Raw genomic sequence first — 20,391 nt, 5'->3', positions numbered from 1 at the left:
ATGATGCCATTTTTAAAAATCAAACATATAAATAACCAGTGGAGAAACCAAAATGTTTCCTGAAGGGGGTGAAAAAAGTGACTTGATCCGATGACTGGCGCCAGTGAATGACTGGCTCTTGATGGGGTGGCTCATGCCTCCCCTTCTTTCTGCTCTTGAGCACTAGATATTACTAGAGCATGATTTCATTCCTATGGTGCAGCATGCATGAACATCACACATTATGCCACATGCAGAGCATTTTCTTAGCAAAGGATTGATTTCCTGGGGATGACTGCAGTCCAATCCGCAACCAATGGACGAACCACTGAGCTACAGAATTGCAGTGGCCAAAAGCACAGTTTACATACGTGCACTAGAGCCATGAAAGATAGTATCTGGTGTAAATTTAATCGACATGCAGACTGTGATTCATGCCAGGGGGTCGCGAGAGCACAAGAAAAATGAAAAATAAATGGACTTCACCACCACAATTTTTAGCAATAGAAGCAATTTCCCTGATTGTAGGATTTACACCACTGGCTAGTGAAAGCGGCTTCAGCTCATCTTTCATGTCCTACTCTATGGCTCCCCCAGCGCTGCAGCTCCTGTACGTGCAGTTACACAATTCACGGTCAGTATAAGGCATCCCCGCTCAGCTGATTCCCTTATAAACTCTGTTTCTACACTAGACACCTTGCAACCTTAGCCATTCAAACAGCCCCTGCTTGCTCATGCACAAACACCCGCACAGCTCTATTCAGCCCCAGTGACGGGAAGGGAAGGGGGGGGGCGCAGTAGCACAGGACACCAATAGGGGCTCCAGGCAAACTAGTAAGCACAGCCCAGACAGTGAGCATGGCCAGCAGGGGAGGACCAGGCAATGTGCTGGATGTGCTAATTCAGTGCATTCCCCACACAGCTTCAGCCAGAGGCAATTCTATGGAGTACTAAATGCAGTGTCACAATGCCCTCCCCTATGTAGTGGGGGGTCAGCGCCCCCCTGGTGCAGAGTGCATGTGGGTGCATGTAGTTTCCCCACCATTCCCGCCAGAGTGAGTTGAGCACATATATCTGCTGCATGTACAATTGCCATACAAAGAAACATTAACGATGCACACTTTGAAAAATAAAAGGTCAGGAACTACAATGCTAAGGCAGCAGCAGCAGCATTAACTCAGCCACATTGTGCATGCGCCATAGATTTTGTGGCATACAGCTGGCACCAGTCGGTAGTTACTGAGCCACTGGACTGGGAAACCACACAGGTGGGCAGCTCTGTCCAGTTCATGATGCTGTTTGAAGTTGAAAGTTTTCCATTGGGAAAAAACGGTGTGTGCACAAACATCACATTACAGTAACTTGCATTTTTTTTGCCTTTAATTTCCTTGTGTGAGTTTTTTATTTGTTGGGGTATTTTTTTCTTAGTTGTAGGTTTCAATTAGCCACTTAAAGTCTGACTCAGGCGTGGGAAAATGGGTGAAAAGCCTGCCATGGTTAGCTCAGAGTAGCTATCCGTGGTCACACAGGGTTTAGCTGCACTAACTCCCCGTGTGGACACACTTAATGTGGACTGAGAGTATGTGCAGTAGCTTAATGCACTTTCGATTCACACCCTAGAGTACTGTGCACTAACTTCCCTGTGTATACAAGCCCTCGCACAACTTATCCTACCAGCCCTGGCTGCTTGGGTCTAGTCATGCAGGACTATGAGGACTTCATTCCTCTCTCCTATAAATCATTACAGCTGCCACCTGAATGTGACTAGTTTCAATCACTAACGTAGCTTTTTACAGTTTTTTTTAAATGTTCTCCTACCCGTGCAAAGGCTACGAGTGAACCATGGCCATGCTGAGGTCAATGTTTGTGGCCTAAACATCCAAACTTAGGTGTCTAAAGTGAGCCACCTAAAGCCACAGGTGCGCTGAGAGACCTGAGTTTGCAGCTGTGCTACTACCGTGCTGTGTGACCATGAGCAAGTCACTTCTCCTCCCTGTCCCTCTGTTTCCCCTCCTGCCCTTGTCTGTCTGACATGATTAGACTGTAAGCTCTTCAGGGCAGGGACTGGCTCTCCTGGCATGTATGAACAGCACCCACCACATCTCCACAACCCCAGTGTGCCTACAGCTGCTCAGCGAGACACGCTCTTTAGGTAGGGATGGTCATTATGTGTTTGTCTAGTGCCCAGCACAAGGGGGCCCAGCCTGGCTGAGGCCTTCACACACCACTGCAATATACGTGCTAACCCATAACAGCAGCTGCCAGACAGTGACAGAGGGGCACCTAGTAGTTAGAGAGCACAGTGACTGGAGCCTTACAAAAAGCCAAGGCAGACGTCGTCGAGCTAGATTGGAAAGACTGGGTCACAAGCAAAAGGTAACCCCCTGGAGATTACAAATCAGAACAGGTGAGCGCATAGCAATAATACCCCGCGCGGAGGGCTGTGGGAACTCCAGGTTCCATGGGACACCTGCTCCCCTGCCTTTTGCTTTCTTAGGTGGGGGTTATGTGGAAATAAATAAAGGAAAACTTTAGTTTCAAGGCTCAGCCCTTCATATGCAACGTGCTGAATTGTGGATTCACTGAACTAAACTGACAGCAGAGCCCAGAGACATTCAGCTCAATGACAGATACCGCCCTGTGTTGTCAGGGAACTAACTGAGCCTTTCACTTCACCTGGGTGGATGGTCTGACTGTGGCACTGGTGTGACTCCCTCAAAGCCACTTGAGCTACCAGGGATGTATTTGGCCCAAGAGTTCTAGTTCTCAGGGTGGATAGTGCGAGCAATAGCAAATGCTTTTTTCAAGAAGGGTGAGTATGGCACAAGAAGTAGCTGCTGGGAGTGACTAGAGGAGGAGAAGCAAACTTCCCAACACATCTCTGCTAGTGCATCTAACTTCTGACCACCTGGAGCCATTGCTTTCCCAATCCAGGGCCTCTCCCCAGCTCTGTCAGTGCAGCTTGTCCTGACCAACAGCATCCAGCTATTTCCCAGCCCCAACTCTCCCCTCACCAGAAGCCAGCCGATGGGCTGAACTGTGCCACACTTATGTGACATCAACAGATGGCTGTGAGGGTGAAATGACAGGCTCATATTAGCTTGTGAGTGACACAGAAAAGATTTGAACTCAGCTCTGTGGTGGAGAAAGTGGAGCTGTATTAGCCCCACTGAGCACTGAAATGTTCAATGAGAATCCCAGTGTGTGGCTGGAAAACACACCACCAAATGGCTCGAAAATGCTGGTGCTAATATCATTTCCAGAGGGCTAGACGTGCTTGTCACTGAAACACTGGTTCTACTCCCTGTTCTAAGACTGCCACCTTGGTACATCATCTAGGCCCCATCCCCGCAGTGCCAAATGCAGTACGATGCCAGCAATCAAGTAAGAAAGGGTGATTCTTCCTCCTGCTGGCAGCCTACTCTGGCGTAGGGTGACGGTAGGTGCTGGCACTGCTGCCCAAGTTACTGCACCTGGTCAGGCCATGCATCCTTCCTCCCCTGACTCTGTTAGCCCTCCCAGAGTGCACGTTTCTCCATGACACCAGTGCCATTCCAGGGGCCTGAGCCAATCTCACTGGAGTCAGTGTAAGTCTTTCTATTGACCACAATGGGCACTGGATTGGGCCCTGTTTGCCTTACCCCTTTCCTCTTAGGGGTCCTATTCTGCTGAGCATAAACTATTCCAGAAGGAGGGGGTGCTAGCTGTATCAGTCACATGACATGGACCTATTTCAAATTTACAGCACATTTTTGCTGGACGTAACACTTATACCATTGTTCCAACATCCCAATACCATGAGCTGCAGAGCAACCCTTCCACTGTGGAAAAGCCTGGTCCAAGAGGGAGATTAAGACCCTGCTGGCTATCTGGAAACCAGCCAGATACAATCAGAAGGTGCCTCAGCAGATCTCTGATCACCTAGCTGCCAGTAGGATCCAGCAGACTATGTGAAAATAAAATCCATAAAGGTGCAATACATTTGGCTGAAGGATTCAGTCAAGGTCTTCTGCCACCAGCTGACAGGCTGTCCCTATTCTGGTGAGCTGGACTTGGTGCCAGACCACCAGAGCCATTAACCTTGTAGACAACAGGAAGTCAAACTCAGTGGGGTGGTGGAGGAAGTGGTCTGGCAACAAAATAAGGCTCTTCCTGACTCAGTTATAGTGCCACCAGGTCTTTATTAGTCTGTGTATAGGGCGGTGGGGGAGAGGGGCTGGGACAGGAGGGTATGGACAGTGCTGTGTGGGCAGCAGTAACATAGCCAGGGCTCTTGGTGTACGCACACTATTGGTGGACCTGTCCTCTTTTGGGGTTGGAAGTAACTATCCTCTACTATCCCCACCCTACAATCTGTGCAGCCCAGAAAGCCCTTCCACCTCCATATAGCCCAGCAAGGCACAGTCATTTTAAGTATCAGGGGGTAGGTGTGTTAGTCTGTATCCACAAAAACAACAAGGAGTCCAGTGGCACTTTAAAGACTAACAGATTTATTTGGGCATAAGCTTTTTTACCCACGAAAGCTTATGCCCAAATAAATCTGTTAGTCTTTAAGGTGCCACCAGACTCCTAGTCATTTTAAGGTGCAGTGACATGCTCCTTCGCCCATCACCAAAGCTCACAGAATGAGAAAATTGCCTCTACACCAACTGTAGTCCCCAGTGCTCATGGTGGCAAAAGCAGCATATGAGACAAGCCTACATTCCATCCTAGCATCTTAAATGTTGCCGCCTGGCTTCTCCCCTGCCTTGCTTACTCATTTACACTCAGGGGCAGCTCCAGACCCCAGCACGCCAAGTGCATGCTTGGGGCAGCATGCCGCGGGGGACACTCTGCCGGTCGCTGGGAGGGCAGCAGGCAGGCCGCCTTCGGCAGCATGCCTGCAGAGGGTCCGCTGATCCCGCGCCTGTGGGACGTCCACTGGAGCCGTAGGACCGGGGACCGGCAGAGTGCCCTCCGCGGCATGCTGCCATGCTTGGGGCGGCGAAATGTCTAGAGCCGCCCCTGTTTACACTATTCCCGTTCAGCAGTGTTTACAGTCACTTTGCAGAGGGTCCAGTGACCAGAAGGAAATCGAGCCCTACAAAGCCGACTGGCTCCAATTCCCCATACCAGGAAATTCAAGCCACACATTTTAAAAAACAAACAAAGCAGGAATCAACTGAGCTGAAAAACTGGCTTGGGGCACCAATTGCTGCTTTGTGGCCCTGTTCCTTTCTATGGGTGTGTCTACACTGCAAGCAGCAGTGTAACTGCAGCACCTGTAGACACACCCAAGCTAGTTTGGATCTAGCTAGCTCAAATAACAATAGCAATGAAGCTGCTGCAGGGCATGCTTACACGCTCTCTGCAGATGTCAAGCTGCTCGTGCTGCTGTGGTGTTGCTGCTACTGTTATTTGCATTATGTCAATCAAAGCTAGCTGGGCCTGTCTACACATGCTACAGTCACACCTCTGGTTGCAGTGCAGATGCCCCGAGTCTCACTGCTCTAGTCCATGTACAGGTTGACCTTAGTTTGTAGCCTCTGATCTTTAACAGGGTTCACAGAGAACTTTTCAGATACCTATTCTTCATGCTGATGTACCAGGGTCACAGGCAGTGAATGTTTCCCTGCTGAACCTGAATAGGACACCCAGGCTTTCTGCTTATCTCATTAGTTATCATAACCCTGAGCAGTCCAACCACACTGTGGTCTGGTTATCTGGCAGCTTTATGGTAGATTAGGCCACAGTCATCTGGAGGAACATTTGGTAATGTCAGGGCGGCCGTAGGCTTCAGCACCTTAAAACAAGCACCCCTTCCCCAGCACTAACCCCAGGTTACTTCCTTGGAAGTCATGAATAGCTCTGATGAGTGGCTTTCGTGGGAAGCAAGTGAATGGCCTGCAGTCGAGAGACGTGTCTTTATAGAAAACAAATACATAAAGAGAGTCAAGGTCGCAGCTCTGACCCTCTGACCAGGGGAACAACATCCCATACACAGGGCTGCCCAGGTGGAACTTCACCCTTGTGCAGAGGACCCAAAGAACTTCGGTGCGACCTCAGTGGTGCTTAGACTTGTGCTGCCCCTTTGAATAGGGCTGAACCCCACCCACAGTGAATAACTCTCAGTGGGGCTTTGCCCACAGAAGGCCAACATTCATGGCAACCTGATGATGGCACCATGCCAAGCAGGGCAACAGGGAGCATCCACTGCAGGGGTTGGCTCAAGGCAAAGACCTACCAAAATTTCAGAGGCACCAACAACCCTGAGACATAAGACAGAAAAGAACACTGTGGAACTCATCCCTGACTCCATGTGGTCCCTGATGGGGCTGGGAGATGACTGCATGCTCACCTTTTCAGACCAGTAGGAGGCCTCACTGGACCAGAGGGAAGGGCAGAAGAGGAGGCCAAATACAGATGGGAGTAGGGGAAGGAGGAAGGCAGGCAGGAGAAGATGGAGGCCCAGGAAACAGGTTGGAGTCAGCAGTTTGAGACACTGCCACAAATGATGCTGAAGTTTCTAGCACCTCTCCTCCCAAGCTCTAGTCTCAAGCCCCAGCTCGCATCTGCAGCCTGCCCATGTACAATGGCAACAATATCCGGTTCCTTTCTTCTCACACTGCTGCCCCACACCAGTGCTCAGAACTGGTTCCTGTGGGCACTGCAAAGACACAAACTTTCCATCAGCTGCCACCTACCTCCCGAAAGTACGAGGCAGACCTGCACTTCAATGTATCTTTTTGCCCCCTTTGGATAGTATGAAAAATGTTCTGCACTTTTTCTATTCAAATAAAAAGTCATGTTCTTTAATAGCCTGTGTCAGAGTATATCAAAGGCCAGGAAACACTGCTAAGTAAATACTTCATTTGTGATTACATACAGCAATGATTGCCTGACATCAGATCAGTTTTTAAAAGGCAAATTAATTAAGGGCCTGTGACACAAGCACATCAGCATGGCGTTTTCACTCCACTTCCCCTGCCTTCCCCAAGGCCGAAGTGTGAGCAAAGTACCAGCACTGAGCATCTGCTATCTGGCTTGCTGGCCTTGTTCTCCTAGCAGCGGTGGGCGCAGAACTCCAGACAGGCTGAGACTGAATACTGACATGCCACAGCCAAGGTAAGGGGCCCCTTTATGCTACATGCTGTGCACACAGGGACAGACCAGGAGCAAATCAAGCCCTGGCCTAACGAGCTGACAATCTAAGATGGAAGGAAGGAAGGCTAAGTATAGAGCTGGTTGGGGAGTCAATTTACAGTTGAAAAAAAAAAAAGACTACAACATTTCAAAGGTCAGAACTGAAATGATATGTTTTGAAATGATCAGAAGGAAGCATTTCATCAGGCACAGTCCAAATGGTTTGTGGCTTCTGGGGTTATGAACGTTTTCAAAATTTCCACTTTTTGTTCCGCTTCAGGATAGGAAAACGTTTTGAAAACTCTCACAAGCCAGGAAAACCTGCCCAGCTTTAATAACCACCCCCACTGGGCAAAAGGGGAACTGAAGCACAGACTGATGAGATGACAGTAAGTGTTGGGCAGAGCTGGGGACTGAACCCTGAGTACTAGGGCCACCTTAGCCATAAGGCCATCAGCAGCCCCTATAGTTCTATCCTGTCTGTTCCCAGAGGTTCTGGAGCACACAACCAGCAGCAGGGCCACCCCTACCCATATGCAAAGTACGCAGCTGTACAGGTGCCCTGCGCAGCTGTGTGCTGTTCCAGACCCTGCTCTGCCTCTTCCCCCTGCCCCTGCCCCTGCTCCTGCTCCACCCCAGCCCCACCTCTTCCAGCCCCTGCTCTGCCCCAGCCCTGCCCCCACTCCACCCCTTCCCTAAAGCTCCCGCCCTGCTCCGCCCTACCCCTGCCCCTTCCCGCCCTGGAGGACTGCAGCAGGGCTGGGCCTGCACTCACCAGCGGTGGAAAGTGCAGTGGCCCGGCCCCTACCGCGCCACCGGTGAGTGCTGGGGGGCGTTACCCCCTGCCCCCCAAGCCAGCCCCACCCCCCGGAGGCCTGGGGCCCCACACACACTCTCTACACGGGAGGCTGCATAGGGCCCCAGAATAGCTAGGGATGGCCCTGACCAGCAGCAACAATTTGCATCTCAGTTCAGTGTCACTCCACCTCTGCAGGCCTCTGGCCTGCCCCTCTAGTCTCCCAGAGGCACTGCACCCTCAACTGCTATTCATTTGTCAGCATCCTCATAACTGGGGCATGGCTCCACCAGCCGGGCTAGCAAAGGTTGGCAGGGTCCAAGTGAGTCCCAGTTGATGTGATCATCAGTCATGTCCCTGCTGTCTAAGAGTATCCTTGCCGATGCCTCTCTGTGCACACTATGTTTGTCGTTGCATTGTGACCCTTGGCAGATTTGCCAGTCCTTGAAGCCCCCTCTGTGACTAACAAAGCCTGCATGGCTAATGGGTGTAGAACTCCTGGGCCCGATTGGGAAAAGAGAGGCTGAGAAGCAAGTTCCACCCGTCCTCAGCACCAGTTGGAAACCCCCGAAATCATTCAAAGTCCTTCATTGTTTCAGGAGCAAAGGCAACCTTGACCATGTGGGTCAGCATTTGCTTCTTATCCAGCTCAGCTTCTGCCCCTGAGGACTTCCCAATGCCACAGAACTCTGCCAGGGAGCAACAGCTGTGTTGATAGCCAGTCTCTAGAGTACTATAGCAAGCCTCTTGTGCACGGGGGGCATTACCTCCTGTACGGGTGGATTTCTGTTCCATGACAACTGTCAGCACTGCACACAGAAAGGCTGTGTCAAAACAACTGGCTGGGTCAGCCTCATTGGTCGCCACCAGTCTAGACAGCCACAGCATTGTTCCACCAGTGGCAGAGCTCAGCCTGGCTCAACAACTGCCCTTTGCACCATCTAGTATAGCAAGGAAGACAGGCACAAACCTCTTCACTCTAGACAGTCACAGAGTCCAAGGCCAGAAGGGACCACTGTGATCATCTAGTCTGGCCTCCTGCACAGCACCAGCCAGAACACCCCCAAACAATCCCTAGAGCAGATCTTTTAGAACAATACCCAATCTTGGTTTAAAAATGGTCAGTGATGGAGAGTCCACCACAACCCTGGGGAAATTGTTCCAATGGTTAATTACTCACCGTTAAAAATTTACACCTTATTCCAGTCCGAATTTGTCTAGCTTCAACTTCCAGCCACTGGATCGTATTAGGCCTTTTTCTGCTCCATGGAAGAGCCTTTTATTAATGATTTGTTCCCCATGTTCATACTTCTAGGCTGTGAAGTATATTTGTTAAGCTGAACAGATTGAGCACTTTGCCTCGGTTTCCTTTCCAGGTAACGCCCGAGAGAGCTCTGCGGGCTGGTGCCATGTCTCCCCTGCTCTGTGTCGGGGGCGTAACAGAGAAGCTGGAGAGTGCTGCAACGTGGAAAGGCAGGAAGGTCTCCATGACACCAAATAGCCACTGTAAGGCAGTGGCGGATTAACAAATTTGGCGCCCCTAGGCCCTCAAAAAATTGCCCCCCATCCCCCGCCAGGTCACCTCTGCTCCCCCACAGTAAGCCTGGGAGGGAGGGGGGAAAAGGGGAGTTGTGGCGTGCTTGGGGGATGGCAGCGGTGGAGTGGAGGTGAGCTGAGGCAGGGAGCGGTTCTCTTTGCCCCCCCCCTCGAGAGTCACTTCCCGCGCCCGCGGGCCCCCGCTCACCTCTGCTCTGCTTCCTCCAAGCGCACTGCTACTTGCTTCTCCCTCCCTCCCAGTGCAGCAAGCCTGGGAGGGAGGTGGAAGGAGGGAAGCATGGCACGCCTGGGGGAGGAGGCAGACCGGGGATTTGGGGAAGGGGCGGAGTTGGGAAGGGGTCACGAGCAAATTTGCCGCCCCTGCAAATTTGCCCCCTTGTTGGCCTAGGCGATAATACGCCACTGCTGTGAGGGGATTTAAGATTTAAGAGAGCCTATAATCCTAGGTGACAGGTAGGGCTCGTCAGCAACCCCCTACCCCCAGACCTTGTCAGAGGCAGCTGCTGGGGCACTATGGCATAGAATGCCCCACACATACTCTTAGACACCACCACTGAGCACAGAACCAGAGGTGGATGTGACAGCATGGTTGTGAAGGTGACACACACCAAACCAGGTGACTTGGAATTAGCTGGTGGTACCCATAACCAGTTACAAAATCAGGGCTGTAGTCGGAGTGTGAGAGGACCTTTCAATTCTCTGTTTCCCCGTCTGGGACTAAGAGTCTTTACCAACCTTACAGTGATGCTGCTAGGAGGGAGGCTCTCAAACTTTGGGCCTGCCCCACACTGAAATCAACGGGAGTCTGGCCAGTGGGCCATGGATCAGGCTCTTAATGTTTGTGCTCTTCCAAAGCCTTGCACAGGAAGTTGCTATTTCAATGCAAACGTTGCTGGATTGTTGCAATGTTTTATAGCCTAAATCAACTCGCATGTGGCCAGTAGTATTTGAAGACCAGAGCTTTTCAGTACAACACACCATAAACCTGGGGGGTGGGAGGGAGGTTAAGTGGGGGAGTTGCAGTAAGGTACAAGAATGCATTTCTCACCTGTAGGAGGCAGCACTGACCTACACTGCCTTTTCCAGCCTCCCGTACAGTTTATGCACAAGCAGAAGTGCCACTAATCTTCATACAACTAGACCAGGGGTTCTTAAACTTTATTGCACTGCAACCTCCTTCTGACAACAATAACTACATGACCCCAAGAGAGGGGACCGAAGCCTGAGATTGCCCGAGCCCCGCTGCCCCGGGTGAAGGGGCCAAAGCCAAAGCCCAAGGGCTTCAGCCCCAGATGGGGGGGCCTGTAACCTGAGCTCTGCCACCAAGGGCTGAAGCCCTCAGCCTCGGTCGGTGGGGCTCGGGCTTTGGCCCCAGGCCACAGGAAGTCTAACGCCAGCTCTGGTGACCCCAGGGGTCACGACCCACTTTGGGATCCCGACCCACAGTTCGAGAACCGCTGAACTAGATAAAAGGTGGCAGTCTCTAACCTGGACCACAAAGTGCCCAATTTAAATATCAGCCTGATGGGGGCCGGATGGAAGAGCAGAAAGAAGAGGGGGGGAATATGGCTTTTTCTTGTATGTTAAGGGAGCAGCAAAAGAGATTTTAAGGCTCTGTCTAGCCTAGCAGTCAGGGAGATTTGTAAGGTGGTCAGATATCCTGGTCGGGAGAGTGGGCTGGATGGAAGATAGATCGGGCTCCGTGCCGAAGGCTGAGTCCCCAGAGCAATGCATTCATTAACAGCCCCCGCTGTCCCGAACGCGACACTAAAAACAGCCTGATGGACCACTGCTAAAGGGATTGTAAGTAAACAAAACCCAAGCACTCATATACAGCAAGATTAGGCCCTGACACCAGGGCACTGAGAGAGAGCACTATAGCAGAACATGCCAAAAAAATCAAACCTGCCCACGCTGGCTCTTGTCTGCCTGCACCCTGGCACCTGTGCTCCGGCGCGCTTCTCCACACGGCTGCTCATGATTTCCAGAGGGAGCTTGGACACAGAAAATTCTGCAGGAAAATGGACCCTCCTGAATCTTTCTGTTGTCTCCCCTATCTCAGTGCCAACTGCACAATGCAGACTCAAGTAGTGAGGGGCATGAGGCATGTGACAGCGGTTTAGCTGATGGAAACAGCGCTCATTTGTGGGGTGGGCAGGGGTTCAAAGGAATCCATGACTGTGACTTATCTTTTAAACTCTCAGACTGGAGCTATCAAATCAACACAAACATCCATAAAACTCTGCACTGATCCCTGAACAAGTAATATCTAAGAGCTCTGGCTAGCCCAGGTAGCTAGTCCACAGATACGGCTGCAACCACAGCTCCAGTCAAAGGCCCTGCATTCACAGCTGTCCCTCAACCTCCCATCCACCCTCATAACTGCAGCAAGAACCTTCCTTTGGGGCTGTAAATTGGCAGACTTGCTCTTAAATTGGATTGAAATTTGTTTGCTAAGTCTGAAGAAAACTGATAGAGGCCAAGGTCTTCAAAAGTGACTCACGACATTCAGGGTCTCTTTTGGGGGCCCAGCTTGAGGCACCTCAGAGGGCTCAGTGTTTTCTGAACTGAGGGCGCCTTTTAAGATGTTGCAAACTGGGCATGTCAAAAACTAAGACTGAAAATTGTGAGTCACTTTTTAAAATCTTGGTCAAAATGCCAGAAGTGAAATGTGCATAATCACAATTTGACCATCACAGAATCCCCAATGAATTTTGTCCATAATAATACGTCTACATCACACTCCATCCCTATGTCTCCAAAATGTTCGTGAACTAACTCTCCGAACATGCCTGCAAGGTAGGTAGGTATTATGAACCTGGGGAAACCGAGGCATAGAATAGTTATGAGACTGGAACAAAGCATGCAGTCAGTTTGTTGCAAAGCTAGGAATAAAAGTGCAGAAGGATTAGCTTACCAAGGCAAAGGTGGAGACCAGAACTGGAACTCAGGAGAGCTGCTTTCTGTTCCCACCTCTGCCACTGACCTGCTGAGCGATTGGGGGCAAGTCATCACTCTTTCTCCTCCCTCCCTCTGTCTGTCTTGTCTATTTAGCATGTGAACTCTTGGGGGCAGGGACTGTCTCTCACTATGTGTCTGTACAGCACCTAGCACAATGGGGGGCCTGAACTTAGTTGGGGCCTCCAGGTACTACTGTAATACACATAACTAATGCACACTCAAACCAGTATGCACTATCTGCAGTCCAGTGGATTAGCAGAGAGGTGTTTGCAGGGAGTGAGAAACTGACTGAAAAGGACAAAAGTTCCACATTGGCCCAGTTGCCCTACAGAAATGTGACAAGGGATGAAATACAGGGCCTGACAGTACAAAGAGTGATGGGTAAGAGAACCAAGACACTGATCTCAAGTGCCAGTGGCCTGCTATTATTACCACTGGCCAAAGGGTTATCAGAAGTTAGGAGACAGTTATCAGGCACAAGCAGAAGGTAGATTAGGACATTGCTAACAGTGGGCATGTGGTGAGCCACGACTAACACACACACTGAGTATGTTTACTGCCATCTTGTCCTCCATGTCTTCTCCTCCCTCACCCATTTTGTCCACCTGGGGTATTCTAGCGTGAGCTCTTTGGGGCAGGCAACACCTCTAGCAAACCAGAGTCCCTCCAGTTCCTGCCACTGAAACAGACAACCATGATGATGGCGACTGATCACTGATAGCAAATCCAGCTGTCCAACAGGCTATGTTTACACACCCATGTATGAAACAGACTGCCACAGTGAAACAGCCCTGCCACCCAGATACAATGATAGCGCTGAACTGAACCACTCGCCGGGAGGATCTGGTCCTTGTGTTATCCTAGCACAATGGCGCTTTAGGAGCCTGGCTGAAAGGTACTATTACTTATACTTAGCATCTCTATGGCATCTTCCTTCCAAGGAAAGCCAAGTGCATTGTAGTTCTTAACCACTTGAGAGGAAGAATGGTCCAGTGGTTAGGGTCTGACCCAGGACTGGGGAGAAATTCCCTATTCTGCCACAGATTTCCTGAGTGACCTTGGGCACATCACTTAACCTCTTTATGTCTCAGCTCCCCAGCAGTACAATGGGGATATTAGCACTGCCCTGCCACACAGGGCTGTGGTGACAATAAATACCATACAGCTAGTGAACCACCTCAAAATGTACAGATTCAAGAGCACCAAGCTACAAGAGCTAAGTAACCTTAATTCAACCTTAAGATACAGGCAGGTTTTTTTATCCCCATATTACAGGTAGGGTAAATGCAGATCCAGAGAAGTTACGTGAACTGCCCACATGGGCACAGTCGGGACTGGAACTCAGGACATCTGATACCCAGGCCTTTGTTCTGCTTTCACACTTTCCTGCATATTGACACCGGCATGCTAGTCCCACAAGATGAGAGATCTAGGGTGAGCAGCCTAGTTAATAGTCAAGGCCACCATGAGCTGCTCTGAGCTTGTTACACTATCAACACACAATACAAATAGGACGACATCCCTTGCTACACTGCATTGGGGTGAGGGAGCCAGTCTTCCTCTCCTGGTTCCTGCCTCTCCTCTACAGGGAGATCTGTGCCCACTCCCACTCCCACTCCTCCTGCAGGAGGGAGGGGAAGAAAGAGGCCACCCTGAGGCCCTGTCGCTAATGCCCCCTCCCCTCTGAGAGCTTGCATTAAATCTCCATGGGGATGGCTGAACTTCTTCTAAAACTCAGGAAACTGCATCACTTTCACCCTCTTTCATTGAGTCTCCATCCTGGTAAATAGTGGGGAGCTCCTAGCCAACCCCCACCCAGTCCCTGCACATGCTGGTTTGTCTGTCTGTCTGCGGGGCCAAGATCGCCTTTTGAATCCATTTCCCCTCTTGCTCCTATTTTCGTCCCCTGGCCACATCCTGTCCCCATCCTGCATCCCTTCATAATGGCCAGCGCCATGACAACAGCCATTACAAATGGCCGCCTTCCAAGCTCAGCTAGATCTACTGTAGCCACTGGGGCAGATGGCACAAGGGAACATGAGCTGCACCTCCTCAAGGGGTGCAGCCAGGGCCGGCTCCAGGCACCAGCCGAGCAAGCTTGTGCTTGGGGCAGCAGATTCTAAGGGACTGCATTCCCTCCAATCCTTTTTTTTCTCTTTTTTTTTTTTTTTTTTGCTTCGCCACTTCAGCCACCCCGCACGGTTTATTTTTTTTTGGTTTGCCGCTCTGGCTGCCCTGTAGGGGTTGGCGGCGGCGCGGAGGAGGGGCGCGCCCTGCTGGGAGCAGGCTGCACACTCTGTCCGCAGGCGGCACAGCGGGAGGGGCTGCGTGGCAAGCCCCCCGGCTGAAGGAAGCCCTGGCCACCCTTTCTTCTCTCTCTCCCCTGCTCCCTCCCCCTGCTAGCCGGGGAGCACACTCTGCTGCCCGGGGCACATCTGCAGCACAGGGAGTCCCCCTGCACTCTGGCTCCGGACGCCCTGCACGGTTTTTTTTTGCTTTGCTGCTCCGGCTTGGGGTGGCAAAAAAGCCAGAGCCGACCCTGGGTGCAGCAGAGGGAGCTCTCCGCCTGCCTCATCCTGCTCCCCCCAGCTTTTTGGGACTGACTCCTCCCAGGCCAAGAACCACCAATGCCTACTGGACTGAACCTTCTAGGTGCCCTTGTTGTGCCATCCTCCTGCGAAGAGCAGCCAGGGGTGCCTGGCGGAACTAGCAACATCGGCAAAACTGTGCACAAAGATAGAGGAACTACCCAGTCTAACCTAGTGGGGTCTTCACATTGCCTTCATCACTGGGGTCTCTGAATGCCTGTGTCTAGTGATGGCCAGGTGACTGTGGGAATGGGCTCAAATCCATCTTGAAAGAAATCCAGAAAGAAAGCGAGACAGTCGACTCTGCACCCCATTTACCAGAGGTTGGGGGACAGGGGAAATCCTGACCTGGGATTACAGCTGGAGGGATACTATTAACTTCACAATTCATCAGAGAAATGTCACCATATTTGGGAGATGAGTTGCTAGACAAGTATTGGCTTCATTATTCTCCCACCTGACATAGTTGGGCGAGGAATGCGCGGGACCATGCTTGAATTTTGTAACATTTTTCAAATCAAATCTTACTGACTCCTTTGTGTCCTGTTTTCTCTCCCAAGACTCCTTTAGTACAGGATAGATATCTCACCAATACCTTGTGTGCATCTGATGCAGGATTACTTTAGAAGGGGGATCTTTATAAATACCCTGGGCATGAACATCATGGCCTGGGACTCTTTTACAAGTGGGGAACCGATATCAAAATAACCACTGGTGTCAGATGCCATGGAACACTCAGATCAGGAGCCCAGGTAGAACGGAGCACAGTAATGTACAGCAATTACCACAGAGCTCTCTGAGAGGAAGCCATTTGCATTACGCTGTCTTTGTGCCTCCTTGCATAAACATGCCATGTGTCTTAGGTCTGATGGCTCTGCTATCATAGCCAACATACTCCAAATACACCTTGTTCATTCCTTGTCCTCTCAGCCACCAAAAGACATCTTGGGCCAGATCTCCTTCTGGTGTAAATAAGCATCACTTCATTGTCTTCAGTGAGCTACACCAATTTCCACTAACCAAGGATCTGGCCCATATGTATCTTGCCAGATCTTCAGCTGATGTAAATCAGCATCGCATTATTGACATCACTAGAGTTACACCAAGTTTATCAGTGGAGGATCTGGCCCGCTATAGATACAGATATTAACTGTCCTTTATAAAATGACTGCATTTTGCAATCGGGGATAAAATGTACTGCAAAAAGTCCAATTTTCATTGCAAAAATAATGCTCTTTCACAGAGGAGCCATGGACAGTCCAGGGTTTGTACATCAGATAGTTTAGAGCAGTGGTTCTCAACCAGGGGTACATGTACCCCTGAGGGTACGCAGAGGTCTTCCGGAGGGTACATCAACTCATCTAGATATTTGCCTAGTTTTACAACAGGCTACAGAAAAAGAACTAGCGAAGTCTGTACAAACTAACATTTCATAGCAACAATGACTTGTTTATATTGCTCTATACACTGAAATGTAAGTACAAAATGTATATTCTAATTGATTTATTTTATAATTCTATGGTAAAAATGAGAAACTCAGCAATTTTTCAGTAATACTGGGCTGTGACACGTTGGTATTTTTATGTCTGATTTTGTAAGCAAGAAGTTTTTCAGTGAGGTGAAACCTCGGGGGACGCAAGACAAAACAGACTCCTGAAAGGGGTACAGTAGTCTGGAAAGATTAAGAGCCACTGGTTTAGAGGCAGGTACTCAGATTGCAAATGGCCCAAGTGTGAATTAAATAAGGCTTTTACCCTACTAGGAAAAAATATGGATACAGGGAAATGAAGGCAGCAAAAAACAAAAAACAAAAACAACCCACAAAGAGAGGAGATCTTGAAAAGCAGCAGGGCTCTGGAGTCTTTGTGTTTGTGTGGGTTTCTCCTGCCCTCTAGCTCTGATCTGAACAGATGTGCTTGATGCAGGAAGGGTGATTAACAAGCCGAATCCTTAGTCCAATTTGGGCTTTAAAATGTAATAGGCAGGGAGGGTGTGGGGGAGAGAAGAGTATTAGAGAGATTTGGGTCTCTAAGAAGGTTAAATCCCCACAAATAGCATTCAGCCTGTGGCAGTTCTAAAGCAGCAAAATTCCCTTTATTTAAACACTTGGGCTTAAAAAAATGTATATATAAGAAGATTTTGGAGAAATTATGCTTAAAATTTGTCCAGTTGTTGCCATGTCTCTCTGTACCAGTGCCTGCTTAAGGGACATCACGCCTGTCTTTCCGTGATCGCCTTCTGTTTTCCTTTTTCTCTCCATTTCCACCAGCCTCAATGTGGACTGTACCCCCTTGCAGCCAGCCTGTCTGGGAGGCCAAATGGTTCCCCTTCTGATGAAACCCAGAATGAGAGGCATGAGGGTGGTAACCGAGGGCTCCTCAAGCCGGCATCTCCTGTGATTTGGGCAATTGAGTTACTCGGAGTTGATCCCAGGAGGGGAGGCCAAAGCAGCCATGTCCTGGTTTTTGCTAACCCTAAACTGTGCCAAAGCAGCTGCAGGGGCAGGTTGGGATTCGATTAGGAGAAATATTAAGTTAGAAAGGGATTTATTTCTAATGAAAAACAGCTTGGGAGGATTGTTAGGACCCTGGTGTGCTCCTGAGAGCGGGGCTCTTAGTTCTAAACCTCTTGGCAAGCACTGGCAGGGAGTTTCTGAGCAAGGTCTCCTGTGCAAGGAGGAGCTTTCTCCACAGCCCGGTGTGAGCTGTCAGAAAACACCCAGGCCACTGCCACTCAGCCCTCCCAACTCAAAGGAGATGGTTGCACTTACTTGAAGAAGTCGTCCTTACAGTAGACACTCCCGGCTCTGGAGAAGCACCTGTCCACCAGCTGCATCTGGCAGTCTGCGCACTTGAGGCAGGAGCTGTGCCAGTGCCTGTCGAGGACCTTCAGGATGAATTTATCCAAGATGTGCTGGTTGCAGCCGGCGCACTGGGGAATCTCTGACAAGGCAGCAGTTGGGGGAGGAGGGAGAGAGAAGAGCAGGGTCAGTGAGGATGGCCGCATTTGGGGAAGGGAAAAGGCGTAAGAGGGCCTCAGAGGCCTATATCTCCCTGCTCTGTGGGAACGGAGGGAGACGGTCACCTAGAGATTAGCGTTCAGGGAACTAAGCCCACCTGGTGTCCCACTCCCTTCTGGATGAGAACACAGCGTGCTCAACCAGCCCCCTCCTCTCCCGTCACTCCAGCTACACCCCATGCCTGTGCTGAACAGCATTACACCTCAGGAGTGCCTGGAGACCCCAGCGAGACAGGGGCCCCACTGTGCTAGGCGCTGCACAGATATAGCGGGAGACATCCCTTCAGTGGCTTCTGCTCTCCTTCCTCATCCAGGCCATCCCCCTCATCCATCCTTGAGGCTCTGAGCAGCTTCACCCTGGCTCGCCTCAGCTCCCATGTCTTCCTGCTCCCACTCCCTAGCATCTCCCCTCGCCTCCTCCCCCCACTCTTGGCTTCCAGCCTTCTTTCACGCTGCCCCCCATCCTTAGGGCAGCTTCTTGCCTCCTGCACACCAACAGCCCCTTCCCTTCCTCAAAGGCCCCCTTAAAACTCCCTGCCTTCAGCCCTCCTGGATCACCCTCACTGACCACGTCCCCCTGCTGCCCTCAGAGACAGCACAGCCACCATAGGGCTTGCTTCGTACTGAACAGGCACTGCTAGGCTCTCACTTCTTTGGGACTGGGCCTCTATTGCTTTTCCCAGTGCCTTGGACATCTGTGGCACGAGATGAACCAGGCCGCCCACTCTGGTGCTCCCCTACATGCCTCTTCCCCAGTGGGGAGTGGGCATGCTGCAAGTTTCCCCTCCCAGAGGTCCCATCAGAGGTCCCCCTCCCAGGCCTATCCCAATGGAAGAGTCTGGGCTGTAATCCCATGGCTCTCCAGGGCACAGAACTGCTCTGCAGAGGCACTTTGCCGCTCTCTGCCACCCATTGGCATCACAGCCATAGCAGGAGCCAGGGGCTCCCCAATGCGTTCCTGCTCCTAGGGGTGGGGGTCTACTCAGCTGTGTGGAGGCAGACATTGCAAACCCTGTCCTCAGGAACAAGCTCCTTTTCGTGAGGCACAGTTATTGTGAGAGTTCAACCCCCTCACCCATATTGACATCCCGACCTAGCTCTCCCACGGCAGTGAGTGGGAGAGGCTCTGACGATGGCTGTGGAGCATGAGCCCCCTCCACTCACAGAAGTAGGCAGGCATAGACCTTCAGCTGTAGGGGGAGGGGACGACAGGTTAAAATATTCTTTCCACTAAAGAAGGTCTTACTAAAAAGTGGTTGTGGAGATGCCAGCTCCTGGATGGGGCTCAAAGCCGAGCTCCCGACCATCCACTCCCACTAACAATTCCCCAGCACGTTGTGCAAGAGGAGCAGTCACCCGCATTCCAGCCTGGTGAAGAACACCCAACTGCCTACATTCCCTGGCAGTTATGGGCTCTGTGTGAATCACTCTGTATTGAATTTGACATAAAAGCCTAGGTCAGGTGACACGTACTTAGCGCACACACAAACTCTACCTGAGGAGAACATTACTGAGGTTGTAAAGCCCCCCCCACAGTCTCCCTGCCCCTGTCTCTTCCTCGCCCCCACTGGCCTCCAGTCACCCACACACCCACGTTCCCTATCCCCACTGGCTCCCTCTTCTAGTGTCTCTACCAGAGTCCTCCTTCAATTCCAGTGTCCCTCCTCCCAGTCGCTTTGCTCAGCCAGTCGCAGTTCTCTCTTCACACTCTGGCTTCTCACCTGCTCTGTCCCGCTCCTGCCACCTCTTTCTCTCCCCCCCGGATCCCAGTCCCCACACACCTGACTTCCAGGCTCAATGCCCAACCAGTCCGAATATGCTCTGGTCCCCCCTCAGGCTCCCAGTCCCATCACCCTCAGCAACTCCCAGTCCTACTTTCCCTCTCCTACGCCACCATCAGACTCCAGTCCCAGTCTTCCCCATCAGGCTTCTTCTCCCAGTCTACAGTACTTCCCCTGCCAGGTCTGGTTCTTGTCCCCTCTGCATTCAGTTCAAGCAGCTTCCTTCCCCACCATGGCTGAGCCCAGGAGGGACAGCACATGAAGGGACAGGCTTCCTGCTCTCAGTTCAGGTGCCCAGACCCAGCACCGCTTGGCCTGAAGCACCCATGAGCTGCAATTGCAGGCAAAGTCCCACTGTGGACAAAGTCTTTGAGGCATTAAGCTGAGAAGTTCTAACAAGTCTCTACTGAGCATGTGCAAACTGCAATTTTTCAGAGGCTGGAAACTTCGGTGGCCAAATTTAGATGGCTTTTCAGAAAGATGACAAATTGCTGCCCTCCCCTCCAAACTGCAAGTCCCTGATCCAAAGCACGGGAGCACTAGAGCTTCGCAAACAAGAATGGTCATCAGGATTTTTTAACATGAGCAA

At 51.0% G+C, this 20,391-nt stretch overlaps 1 protein-coding gene across 1 annotated transcript in view; it reads right to left on the bottom strand.

The window, feature by feature from the left end:
• The window catches only part of LHX4 (LIM homeobox 4), a 37,301-nt gene extending 19,292 nt beyond the window's left edge, over positions 1-18,009 (bottom strand). The window contains exon 1 of the mRNA XM_050962284.1: positions 17,774-18,009. Coding sequence (XP_050818241.1) covers positions 17,774-18,009 — 236 coding nt within the window. The remainder of the gene's footprint in view (positions 1-17,773) is intronic.
• Between the last annotated feature and the right edge of the window lie 2,382 nt (positions 18,010-20,391).

The sequence above is a fragment of the Gopherus flavomarginatus genome, chromosome 7, assembly GCF_025201925.1.
Source record: "Gopherus flavomarginatus isolate rGopFla2 chromosome 7, rGopFla2.mat.asm, whole genome shotgun sequence".
Lineage (NCBI taxonomy): Eukaryota > Metazoa > Chordata > Testudines > Testudinidae > Gopherus > Gopherus flavomarginatus.
This window is presented reverse-complemented; position numbering and strand designations above follow the sequence as displayed.